Consider the following 14,577-nt stretch of genomic DNA (forward strand, 5'->3'; position numbering starts at 1 on the left):
TCATGGTGGGGAATTGGTGTTGAAACACTGACTTAAAACAGTTACTTTTCTAGTGCTTACTCTGTTAGTAAATGAGAAGATAAGAAAAATTCCAACTACTTTTCTAGAGAAGTGGCAACAAAGCTGGTCTGACTCTTTCTAGGATTAGGTAGGAACAGAACAAAAAGTCTAGTTTAAGAATGTGTAACCATGGGAGATTCCAAGATGGCAGTGGATTAAGTGGAAGCTACTCTGACACTCTACCAGGACCAAACTGGAATTACAACTAAAGTATAGAAAAACCATCCTGAATGATCAACTGAAGACTAGCTGGAGAGAATCATTATAACCAAGGACCTAAAGTGGGGACCACATAGAGACTGGTAGGAAGCGCTGAGTCATGAAAAGGCTGGCTGGGTTCCCACAGGTAGCAGCTAAAGTTCCAGGGGGAGATATCAGCTGGGGAGGGTTCCCACTGAGAACTGTGGTGTCTAAACCCCAAGCGGGCTCCCCACCCAAGAGCACCAGAGCTGAGAAAGGTGCCCATATAACATCTGACCGTGAAAAGCAGCAGGGTTTTTGTCTGCTAGGGAGAGATGGCTGGAAATGCAAGCACCCTCTTAAAGGGCGAACACACAAAGTTTGGTGTGCAGCCATTCACCTTGGGCTCCGGCAGAGTGGTCTAGTGCTGTGTGAGAATCCAGGGTTGCTAGCTCTTGGAATAGAGCTCGGAGGCCATCTGTCTACATCCTTGTGCTGAGTCATTCCCCCATACAGCAGAGGACATCTTTCTCAGGCAGACCTTTACCATCCACGCAGCTTTTGCCTGGGGGGGAAGCAATTGCCTCACCTGTTGAAAACCTCTTGCCCCACCCTGTGGAGTTTATGCCTTACTGTGGTCTACAGCCTGAGGCTCATTAAGAGATTTTGAATAACAATCATTGTCTGGGTACTTGAGTCTTTGCCTGATTTGCTTCTTGACCCAGGGCAGGGAAAAGCAGACCCTGAAGCCCATCTTGGTCCTTTCCAAACTCACCCAGCCCCAAAAGAGGGAACCACAAGCTGTGGATTGCTAAAAGGTTCAAACAAGGTACTCAAGGTTAGTTACAAACAGCGTCTGACACTGGCCTGCACCAGAAACCCCCCACAAGCACTGGGAGTCCTAGCAGATCTACCTAAAATATAGAAACAAACACAAACAGGCAACCAAAATGGGGAGGCAAAAAAAAAGCCCAAATGGAAGAACAGATAATTCTCCAGAAGAAGAGCTAAATGAAATGGAGATAAGCAATCTATCAGATATAGAGATCAAAATACTGATCATAAGGATACTCAACAGCATAAAAAATATATAGAAACTATGAAGGAAAGTAAGAATGACACAGAAATAAAAAAAAAATATTGGAAAGAATAAACAGCAGATTAGGGAAAGCTGAGGATCTGATCAGTAAATTAGAAGACAGGGTAGAGAAAAATCAATCAGAGAGCCAAAAAGAAAAAACAATTAAAAAACAGGAGGACAGTTTAAGGAAGCTATGGGACAACATGAAACATAACAATATTCACATATAGGAGTACCAGAAGGTGAGGAAATTGAGCAAGAAATAGAGAACCTTTTAGAAGAAATAATGGCAGAAAACTTCCCTAATCTAGTGAAGGAAAAAGTCACACAAGTTCAGGAGACACAGAGTGTTCCAAGCAAGAAGAATCCAAAGAGGCTCATGCTCAGACACATCATAATTAAAATGCCAAAAATTTGACAGACAAGCTTAAAGGCAGGAAGAGAAAAGCAGTTTGTTACCTACAAAGGAGCTCCCAGAAGGCTTTATAGGTAACAAATTTCTCATCAGAAACTCTACAGGGCACAAGGGAATGGCATGAAGTATTCAAGGTAATGCAAAACAAGGATCTGAAACCAAGACTACTCTATCCAGCAAAGCTATCATTCGGAACAGATGGTGAGATAAAGAGCTTTCCAGACCAAAAAAAAAAGGCTAAAGGAGTTTATTACCACCAAACCAGCATTGAAAGAAATGTTAAAGGGACTGCTGTAATAAGTTGAAATAGAGAGAAACATAGGCATAAAGAAGTAAAACGGCAATAAATAAGAATCTATCAATAACCTTAAATGTAAATGGATTAAATGCTCCAATCAAAAGACATAAGGTAGGTTAATGGATAAGAAAACGTGACCAAATATATGCTGTCAACAAGGGACCCACCTCAGAACAAAAGACACAGGATGAGAGCGAAGAGATGGAAAAAAAATTGCCATTCATACGGAAATGAAAAAAAAATGGTGAGGTAGTTATAATTATATCTGACAAAATAGACTTCAAACTGAAGGCCATAACAAGAGACCATAAAGGTCACTACATAGTACTAAATGGATTGATCCAACAAGAGGAGATTGTCCTGGTAAACATATATGTACCCAATATAGGAACACCTAAATATTAAAAAATAAAAAAAAATAAAAACTTCTGGAGGACTTTAAGGGAGAGATCAACAGCAACATAGTCATATTAGGGGACTCTAACACCCCACTGACTTTACTTGATCTTCCAGGCAAAAAATCAACAAGAACACAGTGACTCTAAATGACACACTAGATCAGTTGGATTTAATTGACATTTACAGAACATTTCATCCCGGAGCTGCAGGATATACATTTTCCTCAAGTGCATGTGGGATATTCTCAAAGATAGACCACATGGTAGGACACAAAACAAGCCTCTACAACTTCAAGAAGACTGAAATCATATCAAACATCTACTCAGACATTTACACCATGGAATATACTATGCAGCTGTAAAAAAGCAGGATCTCTTACCCTTTGAGACAGCATGGTGGGACCTGGAGAGTATTATGCTAAGTGAAATAAGCCAGTCAGAGGAAGACAAGTATCACATGGTCTTACTCATACATGGAATCTAATGAACAAAATAAACTGATGGACAAAATAGATCCGGAGACATAGAAGCATGGAACAGACTGACGAGTCTTAGAGGGAAGGCTGGGGCGGGGGTGGGTGGGAAGAGTTTAACCTAATAACTTATATGCATATGTACATAACCCATGGACACAGACAATAATTTGGTGAAGGTTTGGGGGAGGGGTGCAGGGTGGAGGGAGTCAGTGAGGGGGGGGAGAAAAAAGGGACCTCTCTAATACTTTCAGCAATAAAGATAAATTAAAACAAACAAAAGAATATGTAACCCTGAACTGGTTGATCCATCGCTTGGTGTGATTTTTTTTTATCCACACAGTTCAGGAGGCCTAAACTATTAAATTTGCAAAGTGGCTGGTGATATTTCACAGTCACTCATTGGAAGCAAATAAAAAACATTTCTGAAAAGCTGTACCTACAGTCTAGGACTCGCTCACATAATGCCCACTGCAGATTTTCTGTGAATCCCAAATTACAAAACATTTGAGAAAAAAATTTACCAGTGTCAGTCAGCAGGCACACAAATAACAAGATTAAAACCTTAGCAGTCTAATTTAAAACAGTCATATAGCCTATAAAATAAGTACTTTTAAAATGATATAAGACATAAAAGAAGGCCTCAATCATAAGAAGAAAACACTGTGCTAGGAAAAGAGAACAGAAGGATTTGTAAAAGAGCCATATTTGAACTACAAGAATAAAAAGTATACTCAATAAAAACAAAAACAGATTAGACACAGCTTAAGAAAGCAAAGTGAATTGGAAGATTTATTTCAGGAAAATTTCTGGAATGCAGAGAGAGAAGGTTAATACATTAACTTGCTTTTTCATGGAATATGGGATCTTAAAAGCCTTGTAGAAGAATAAAGGCTAAGAAGTTTTACCTTACTAAATATCAAATGTGTAGATGAACATATGTTAATGATACTGACTTAGAGAGGCAAATAAAGGAACAGAATAGAGAGCCTAGATACAGGCACTTGTATATGGGAGTCTGATCAATGACAAGTAGTAGTATTACACATCAGTGGGAAAAGATTAAACGGTGCTATCTTTTTGGTAGAAGATAAAGTGCGAGTTCCTCATGGGTATGAGTTAAGTAAGGCTTCAGAATATAGAGTAAAACTGTAAAACTTAAAAGTCTCAGGAAAATCTCTTTGTTAGGATAGGATATGTTTTCTTAAGAAACAAAATGCACAACCATAACGAAGCTAGATATTTTGACTATGTTAAAATAACTCCTTCTTGTCCAGGGCCACTGTATTATTTAAAGTAGGAGGAACAATTGACAAATAGTAAAAAAAGGGGAAAAAAGTAGTTTTAGGGACAATAGAAGTTTATTTCTACTCAGTAATCATTTAGAGGGATATGCTCGATTGATGCGTCACACTTCTCCGTGCGGTATTTTGAGGACTCAGATTCCTTCTCTCTGGTGGCTTTACTGTCTCTTAAGGGTTGTCATAGTCCACATCCAGCTGGTGAAGGGGAGAGTATGGAGGACGCATACCCATTTCTTAAAGGAAGTGGTACTTAGAAGTTACACTTATAACTCATATTTCATGTTTAACAACTAATCACGTTAATCTGGCCGCCAGATGAGAGGGAAGGGTGGGCATTATGGGAAATGTAGCTCTTGACTAGCTAGGTAGCTGCTTTCTAGCTACAGTTCACTTATTGTGGAAGGGGAGAATTGATGTTGGGGAGCAACTATCTCTGCCTCAAACTATTATGAAAAGGCATAGACTGGAGAAGATATAAATTAAAATCACAGGAGATCCTGTGTTGTGTCCATTTGATTGGCATAATGTCTGCTAGCACCAAGTCTTAGGTAGGATGTGAACACAGGACACATCGGAATACATTTAGGTGTTTACCGCAGTGCAGGAAAGAGTTGTGTGAAAGGATATTCAATTGCAAAAACCATAGTGTTCCTCAGTTAAAAGATGGATATATAAATTACTGTTAATTAATATGATAGAATACTATTCAGCTGTTAAAATGGATGAACTAGATCTGCATATATCACCCTGCCATTTGTATACATTTAAAGAAGAATAGCATGTATTTTTGGATGTATATATGTTTAAAAATATGAAAATATGTGTGGGAATATATACAGCAGTTTCAACTTTTTTTTTTCTTGGAGAAGAGAGTGGAGGGAGAGATGGAAGGATGGGTCTTTAGACATATCTCCTATGATTTATTTCACAAGATATCTGAAGCCAAACATACCAGGTTAATAGCTCTTTAACTTCGATGCTGGTATGTAGTTTATCACATTAGAATTTTTTAATGTGTAAAGTATTTAAAAATGGAACATTAAGAATTAAAATGTTTCAAAAAATTTTTAAGGTAGAGAATAATGCACTATATACAATTAAAAATGAAAAACAACACGAAAGCACTTTCGGCATTTTTTATCATTGGAAGCATCACATGAAAGACAGTGATGCAAAGGGGGAGTTGAAAGTACGTGGTTTCATTTCTGATCTTATAATTGCATAGATAGCCAGTCCTTTATCTTCTTAGTGCCACTGGTGGCACAGGTGGCCTTACTCTTCTAGTCCTATAGTAAGTACTCTTAAGTGAGTACCAAAGTAATGGCAAAATTTAAATGAACAAAAACCTTCTTCTTTCCCTCTTCCTTCTCAATTGCTCAACTAATGAATAGTGAATGAAAGGGACAAATAAGTAACATTTTAACTTGCTTAAAAAAGTCAACTGAAGTTTTCCCTTTATATGTCCTCTTAACTTTTTCCCAGATTACCTTTTTAAATAACAAGATTAGAGTCACTTTCACTCTTGCCATATTTTGTTCCTGACTCTGGGTATCTTCCTCCTGGAATGAGTGCTTATTTTATTCAAAAGTTTATGAATGAATAAAACTCCAGTTAGAGTAGCTTACCTTTTATTTTGTTTTCCATTAATTTGTTTGATGCACATGACTTAAGTGTTATATAGGGCTGGGTTATGTAAAGAAAGAGGGAATGAATTAAGGACAGGAAAAAAATATTAGAACGTAAAAATGGTAAAACTTATAAATCTAACTGGTAGTTCTTTGAAAATACAATTTTAGCTAACTAATGCAGGGATGCATGGTGAAGACACAAATGCACCAAGTAAATGGTAATGAAGAAAAACATAAATAACACAGGAAATCCAAAGACTCCTAAGAGATACTTAAGTAAAAATTTTAAAGCCAGAAAAAAATAAATAAGTTTCTAGGAAATATTATTTTCTGCAACTGACAGTAGGAGAGCTAGAAAAACCTAAATGGAGAAATTGCCATAAACCAACCAGAAGAAATAACCTTGGGGGAATAAAGCTACCCTCCAAAATATGTCAGACCCCGCTGATTTTTCAGGGGAATTCCATCAGATACTTCAAGAGATCATTCCAGTGGTATTTAGAGGTTTTCAGACATATAAAAAGATAGCTGTCATAGTTATAAAATTAATGAAATGACTCTTAACACTGATATCAAGACTCAATAAAGACAGAACAAACTTCCCCCCAAAAGCCCCGCAAATGCCAGCCTCAGTTATGAATATTGATGCAGAAATTCCAAATAAAATATTAGTGAATGGAACTCCACAGCACATTAAGAGAATACTACGTTACAACCCAGTGAGGTGCACTTTGGAAGTACGATAGGTCAGTATTTGGAAATTTATTAATAAAATTTATAGTAACTTGTCAAATAAGAAAAAAATGCGTGAAAAGCATTTCATGAAATTGAACATTAATTCTTTTAAAAAATTCTTGACAAATTAAAAATGGGTATATACTAATTTCACATGATAATATATATATCTATGGCAATGGAAAGCCAGAATTTAGCATATTGAAAGCAGGCACAAAACAACAATGCCTACTCTCTATAGTTCTATTACTTTTTTTTTTTTCTGGAGTTACTGGCCAACACAATTAGCCAAAAGAGAGAGATTAGTGGTATAATATTGGAAAGAAGGACATAGAATTAGCACTGTGGCCTTTACTGTATTTGTGTTTTTCAGTTTTAAATCTCTTCTTTTCTTTATTGTTCCTTTTTTCTCTTGAGCCAAAGTTTTGTTTCATTTTTTGTTTTCCTTTTGGAGAAAGATTAAATTATCTTTAATGAGGGTCCTAAGCATTAGAATACTTTTATTTTTTTCTACACAGCACAGTCTGTGATTTCCAGCTCTTCTTGGCTGTCATTGTGTCCCAGGGATCTTCTTTTAATACTCAGAATTCCCTCCTCTCCATGTTTTAAATAAGGGAGGGAGATGGGTGTGTGCGCGCGCACATACCAGTTCTGGACTGGGTACTTTTAAATAACATAGCAAGAGATTCAAACTGCTGAGCAGTTATTTTTAGTACGTTTTTATACTCATAATAGAGGACGGGAAACGAATTTTACAGCCTTGGTTTATTTAATATCATTTCGGTAACCAGGAGTGGGTTTTTCAGTATCAATGCTTCCACACATCATTGAGAGATTGAAAACAAATGATTGCATTGGGACTAGTTAAGCCTTATTTATACTTTTGTTACTGAAGCCTCACTTAAAACAATTTCTACCGTATGTGTACTAAAATTAGATGATTGGCACCAGATTTCCTTGCAAATATTAACATTTATTTTTAAGATGTGTGTAAATGAAGGTAATTACAGTTTTCCTATAAGAATTGGTTACATTTAGAACTGATTTTTATTTTAATGGACTTTTTCTGCTTATAAATGTAATTATAGAAAACAAACCTTTATGGACACATACTGTACACTATTTAATAGAGCATAAATGTATATACATTTTGAAATATCTATTTTTCTTAATAGTATATTTTGCATATTTTAGCATGCCATTTTTTTAGGATCTTACTTTTGAATAATTTCCTTTTTTTTTTTCCCCTATGAAATGAATTTCAGAGTCTCCCCTTCTCTCCAGACTTCGTTTCTCCTAACTCCTTTCTTTTCACAACTCCTTCCACTTTTGCTCCCTTCCTGTTTGGGGGAGAAAAATGAAGTACACTTTTTTTTACATGGTTGACTCTTCAAAGTGACATGGTTATTTAAAATAAATGAGATTTTGCCGATTTGGCTATACATAATATTTAGTAATAGGTGCTAGTTTGCCTTATTGATGATTAAGCCATGTCTTTGGTTATGTGTTTGTCTGTTGGATTCCAAAATGTTACCACACGGGAATATTTGCCAAACTATATCAGAGTGAATTTGTCTGGGGTAAAAGGGGAAATTACGGAGTGTATCATCAAAGCTACGCCATGTTTTTCAATATGAGAGCCACCAGCCACTGTGGGTATTTAGGTTAATTAGAATTAAGTAAAAAATTCAGTTCTTCAGGTACACGATCCACACAGTTCGTTCATGTGCTTAGTAACCACGTGTGACTAGTCCAAATTACATATTGAACGAGCAGATGTAGAGCATTTTTAACATCACAGAAAGTTCTCTTGGACAACCTTGGGGTATATAGTCTATACATGTTATCTGTTTATTGTATTAGAATTTAAAAATCATTTTGGCTTTTTAATTTTCTTCCCTGGTATTATTAAAAAGCAGAATTTCTGTCAAATTTTTTGAAACAGTGAGCAGTTCAAAATTATTTAGAGTGATTTTTACTTTCCTATCAGCTTAATTTTTAAAATTATGTCCTGAAGTAAAATACATAAGAATGTAGGGTTCCCAGAGTTTGGAAATTCTAGAACATTAAAAAAATTCTTGATATAGTACAAAGTCCAGATGTGGGCAAGGGTAGGGGTGGGCTCTTAGACGAGAATCTAGAGAGGATGATGTAGAAAGAGGAGCTGATGGTGGTGGTTTTTTTAATCCCCACCTGAGGATATGTTTTTATTGATTTGGGAGAGAGAGGAAGGGAGAGAGGGGGGCGGGGGGAGAGAGAAACATTGGTTGGCTGCTTCCTGTGTGCACCCCAACCTGGGATCAAACCTGCAACCTAGGTATGTGCCATGACCAGGAATCAAACCCACAACCTTTTGGTGTACGAGACGATGCTCCAACCATCTGAGCCACCTGCCCAGGGCAAGTGTTGACTGTTTTTAAAGGACATTCAGAAGAAACAAATTTAAGTGGAGAAATAATTTATTTAGGGCATGTAATTTTAAGTTATAATTATAGTATTAATGTAAATTAATCTAGAAAAATTAGGAGCCTTAGGAAACAAAAAATAAGAGGGTAGGGATAGAGAGGAACTGTCAATAATCCCGTTGTCATTGAGAACAGCCATACTATTTGTCACGTATCTGTCCAGCCTCTCTTCTGTGTCCTTACAGACAGGTCATATTCATTCAGCAGTGAGTGAGGTCAGTGGAAAATGCAGATGAGATGTTAGTCTAAGAGGCGGGCAATCAGGGTGCTAAAGAGCTCTGACGCTAAGCCAGATGGCCTGAGTTCTAAATCCCAGCTCTGCCATTTACTGTTTGTGGGACCACAGCAAGTTATTTCTCTCCTGTGTACCTGTTTATCTATAAAATGGGATGATGATACTGTCTACCATTATTCTTGATTGTTGAGGTATTAAGATATTGAACTCACTGAAGACTATATTACTAATAGTACTGATAACTATTATGTAGGTAATACAGGCGCGCGGCATCTAATACGTATAAACCTCTATATTATTGCAGGAAAGCAGACTATGTAAGCAAGTAGTTACAGTAGAGTTGGAGGAGTTTATGAGATGGTAAGTTCAGTGGTAGTATATGTTGAGGTAACCTAATTCTTGATAATTAAGGAAAATTAATTTAGTTTTTAGGATAGTTGGTTTTAAAGTATACTGTAACAGTTTTTCAAATCAAATCTTTTTATAAATCTATTCTTGAAAATTTGTTTATTACTCAAACGTGATAAATGTTTAACAGTTCCAAGATATTAAGTAAAAACGTTGCCCTGATCATTCTGGTAATATCATAAGTGTCAGAATTCTTTCCCTGATGCTGTGCATTCTGTACTGGGTTGCCAGAATGGTAATAGAATCCGGGCACTCAGAATAAAATCTATCTTCCAGACTTTTTACAAGGAAGTTTGGTTAGCTTTGAGTGTAATTAAAGAATGTATCACTTGATACCTATTAGAAGCATGAAATTGTGAGGTGCAACTGTTTTTCATATAGTATAGTGGGGGGCAGTTTGGTCAACTATAAGAGGCTAAAATAAGTTTTCAAGTTTAAAATTTTAGGTGCACCTTTATAAGAGCTGAAATAGATTAAACAAGTGCCTACAGTTTTGCGTTTGTCAAAGCATCTTTCATTTCTAAACTATAATACTAGAATTGTAAAGGAATTCATCTGGTCTTATAATGCTTTACAATATATTCTTGCCTTTGTGTGTCTTGGGTAATGATGATGGGAAATTAAGTTCCAAATTATTTTTTATTTATTAATATAATTTTACTTGTTTTCCATTAAGGAAAATTATTTAAGCTAACTAGTTATGAGAAATGTCTCTAGTTATGAGAAATCCCATTGTTTCTTAGAAATTTGAATTTTGAGGGTGAAGTTGGCAATTTGGAAAAAAAAATAAGTAAAAGGAACAGTGTGTTCCTGGAGTGCTGGCACACAGGTCCGCCCAGCGCCAGCCTTTTCACTCTTGACTGTTATTACATACCCAGTGTCAGGATGTGGCTGCCAGTTTACCGCTTTGCTTTAATCGTAATTTATGTTTTTAGCAGAAATATAAACTGCAACCAGTGCTTGAAGTATTAAAGCAATATGTTTAACAAATTAAAGGTTTTATTAAGCTAATGTTTGTTGGGGGCACAAAACCCCCAAAAGGTGTAGTTTCTATGCAGGTTCTATTTGATGACGATTTTTTTTTTCTGTTTGATTTCATGTTATAAACACTAGACCATAGTAATAGATGGATTTTGCACACATGTTTGTCATCTGTAGGTTTATAGAAACATTAGTTTTTGTTTAGAATGTTCAGTGATTGGACTATCTCAGATTATTTGCTAGCAGGTAAACTTACATTCATTTGCCTTCTTTCAGATTCATGAAAAACTACACTACTACGAGAGGCAGAATCCTGTGCCCATCCTCCACGGTGCGGCAGCCTTGGCTGATGATGTAAGTGTGTCTTCTGAGATCACTGTGACAAGTCTGCCACCAGCCTGGCCACAGCAGAACTTATCCTAGTGCAGACAGATGCACGCGATACTATGAGTGAAAACCAGAAGAAGTTGCAGATGTTTCCAAAAGCCCTGTCATCACGGGGCTTACGCCGATGTTATGCTGATTTTCACTCCTGTTTTAAAAATTTTGCATGTAGATACCCTCTTGTTCTGCCTTGGTAACTACGTAATAGAAATTTTAGGCTGTAACTCTCGGGGGGAGAGAGAAGCTGTCAGCTATTAGTGTATACAGAAAGTCACAGACAAGAGGAATGCTTTGGAGAAATAAAGACAAATGAGATAGCTCTATTGCTGACAGTATTAAAAAATGACAGATACTAGTATAGGAATGAGGCATATGAAATACATAAAAAGACAGGATTGTTTTTAAAATGGATTATAAAGCATAGTAATGATTTATGGGTATTAGACCTTTCCAAATTACCTTCATAACCAAAAAATAAATTTTAGAAGCAGTTGGCATTGATGGAGTAGTTAATTTCCTGTAGCTATAATTTTATTTTCAATCTGGGGTAAGGAACTAACTTGCTGTTTCTTACTGTTAACTTTCGGACTCGGATGAATTGAGAGCACACCTGGGTAAACTGTAAGGGACACTAAGCTCGACGAGAAATATGTTTAGTGTGAAGGCTGGTTTTCGTGATCTCCTGAAGCTAATATGTTGCCTTTTAAGTTTTTATTTTGTTAGGTTAAAACCAATTATAATTCAGTTTAGTAAAATATCAGGGCGATTAGTATAATTTTAAAAAGTTGGCCATCTTTAGAGGGTGATTTTCTTTGATGTATTTTATATTCTAATTTAGAAAATAAAGCATGTAATCTCCAAGTTGTGGGCTATTTGTTTAGTTCCCAAACATTTTTCCTTCCATTTTTTATCTACAGAAATTACAAATTATAAGGATGTTTCAGTATACATATTTTATAAGGAAGTTTACCTCTGTATTATAGAACCAAAACATTTAATGGGAAGATGAATAAAAGTGCAGATACTCTTCTACAAAAAGTTGCAGTTGCCACTTGTGAAAGTAAAATTAAAAAAAAAATTTACTGTTGAAAGTTTGGAGAAATATTTGTTTATAAACCAGTGTAATTGAGGCCCAATCATATTATGATAATATGCTTTTTTAAAAAGTAAATGAAAGACTAATATGTAAATATGGTAAGACAGTAATTCATCAGAGCAATGAATTGAAATGTTAAAAAATATTACATATTAAGTGCAAAGAGCCCAAAGAGTGCAAAGAGCCCGTTGCAACTTTTTGTAAGCTAACTCTGGAAAAATGTTACCTTAAAAAGTAAAAGCACTTTTTGAAATGTAATCAATGAATATACCAATTTTATTGGGTTTTATTTTTTATATGTATAATTTATATTTAGTCCTTTTAGAGAAAAGTCCTTCTCCAGAGATTAAAAACAATTATTTTCAGTTTAGTAGAAACAGTAGGGGCAAATTTTATACAATGTTTTAAGAAAGGGTTTTAAATGAAAATATATGTACATAGTTTGAATTCTGTACTGCATATTTCATAGTTCTAATCTTTTTTCTATTTGAGTATTATTTTTCTCCTTATGAAAATTATGTGATCCTTCCTATAGGCTAAAATTGAACAGAAATTTTGATAGGAATATCTCATAGTTAAGAATGTGAAGCAGGTTCAGAGCTCTCGTCCTTGCTTTAGCTGGAACCAGCAAATGGGAATTGTTGATCGTTGTAGTCGAGTACAGTCAGTGTTTTTGGTACTGGGGTAGTTGTCAACCTATTATAAGTCATTTTATGATTAACCTGGTTTATATTTAACAGACTCCTTAGTCTGTGTAGGTAAACATAATAAAAGTTTTGGACCTTTGCCCTATTAGAGGCATTCTAGTGCTTTTTCCCCCAGCTCTAAACAGCAAGCTACTGTGGGTTTTTGGAAACCCTGTGGATTTCACCACCTCATTCAGATATATTTTTTTTCTTTTCTTTCTTTCTTCTTTTTTAAATAGTGTCAAAGTTTAATCCAGTCCTTTTTACAAGTAGTCCTTTGTCTGCATGCAAAAGGCCATTCGGTAGATGAAGTGCTGGGGTTTGCCCTCATTGCAATAAATCAGAAGGTGATCTGACTGATGTGATTCCTTGGGCTGTGTTTAGCCAAAGGCCTGGGCTGGGATCTGGGCTAACAGGGGTCTAAAAAGGAAAGCAATGATTGATAGTCTGTTTTCTTTCATGCTGACTTTTCCTTAATTACTGGACAGTCACAAGATAGATCTTTAGTGGTCACACATGGAACTGCACGATGCTTTTATTAAATGTTCTTTATGTCAATGTGATCTCTCTTGCAGCTGGCTGAAGAGCTTCAGAACAAGCCATTAAATAGTGAGATCAGAGAGCTGTTGAAACTACTGTCAAAACCCAATGTGAAGGTGAGGACATGCAATAAATATCTTCCAAAAGGGCCACTTTCTGAGACTTCAGATGAATTTTGTTTTCAGCTTCAATTTTCAAGTAAACTTATTTTCAATAAGTATATAGTATTTTAATAGCCTAAATCTCATTAAGGAAAAAGAGTTGAGCTTTTAATGATAACATGACAAATTATAAAATACTTTAATTGGGAAGCTCTGAATTTAAGTTGGCAGATATTATGTGGCTTCAAGGTTATTTTCCTTTTAAATGAAGGTATGAGTACAGAATACAGAACTTATTAGTGATTTGGCTTATGTTCATTTTACCAGTTAGTGGTATTCCAATATATTTGACAATTATATCTTTTTCTGTAGGATCATTTTAACATTCTTCTTCCTCTTCCCCCTTCCTCCTCCTATCTCCTGTCCCTCTACCAGTTCATGTTTTAATATATCCTACCATTTTATAGAGCAGAGAAGTCTCCAGTGTAAATACCACTATAATATTGGTAGATAGATTTTAATTCTCCTTACTGTTTTCCTCCCATGTTTATCACTTAACTCTTCTTTAAATGTGATTAGTTAACAGAATGCATTTTGAAAATTTCCTGTTACTTCTAAGGTCCTAAATGCACTAAATCCCAAAACCTATACGCTGGATTTGACTCTACAGCAATTGAATGTAAAATATTGTTTGTGAGTCAAAAGTACATATGGATTACATAGTTATGTAATTAAAATGGCTAGTTATCATATGATGATTTTGGTAAGCATATTTAGATTGTTGGATGAAAATTCCTGCTCGATACAAAAACTGGTTTCTACCTTCCTTGGAAAATCTCCATTGGAATCATGCTTATATGTGTCTTAAATTGATATTCAAAAGAAGAAAGGTAGTGTTATTAGAGGATGAAGTGAAGACATGCATAGCCTGTAATTTCTAATCCCTGAAGGTAAGTGTAAGTACATGAATATATTGCTGTCAAGGGTAAATGGATCATGACTACTAATATGAGAATAATTGACTTGAAATGGTACACAGGAGATTGGTTAAATTTTAGTTCTAAAAGAATAAGGATTGTATTAGAGCAAAAAGTTGCTTGATATTAAAG

The 14,577-nt window shown here is 35.6% G+C and overlaps 1 protein-coding gene across 3 annotated transcripts in view; it reads left to right on the plus strand.

The window, feature by feature from the left end:
* The window catches only part of MPP7 (MAGUK p55 scaffold protein 7), a 288,719-nt gene that overhangs the window by 151,690 nt on the left and 122,452 nt on the right, over positions 1-14,577 (plus strand). For all 3 annotated transcript variants that reach the window (XM_081118191.1, XM_081118193.1, XM_081118192.1), the window contains exons 4-5: positions 10,938-11,015; positions 13,403-13,483. In XM_081118191.1, coding sequence (XP_080974317.1) covers positions 10,938-11,015; positions 13,403-13,483 — 159 coding nt within the window. The remainder of the gene's footprint in view (positions 1-10,937; positions 11,016-13,402; positions 13,484-14,577) is intronic.

This window comes from Miniopterus schreibersii (genome assembly GCF_964146895.1).
Source record: "Miniopterus schreibersii genome assembly, chromosome: 1".
In the NCBI taxonomy this organism is placed as follows: Eukaryota; Metazoa; Chordata; class Mammalia; order Chiroptera; family Miniopteridae; genus Miniopterus; species Miniopterus schreibersii.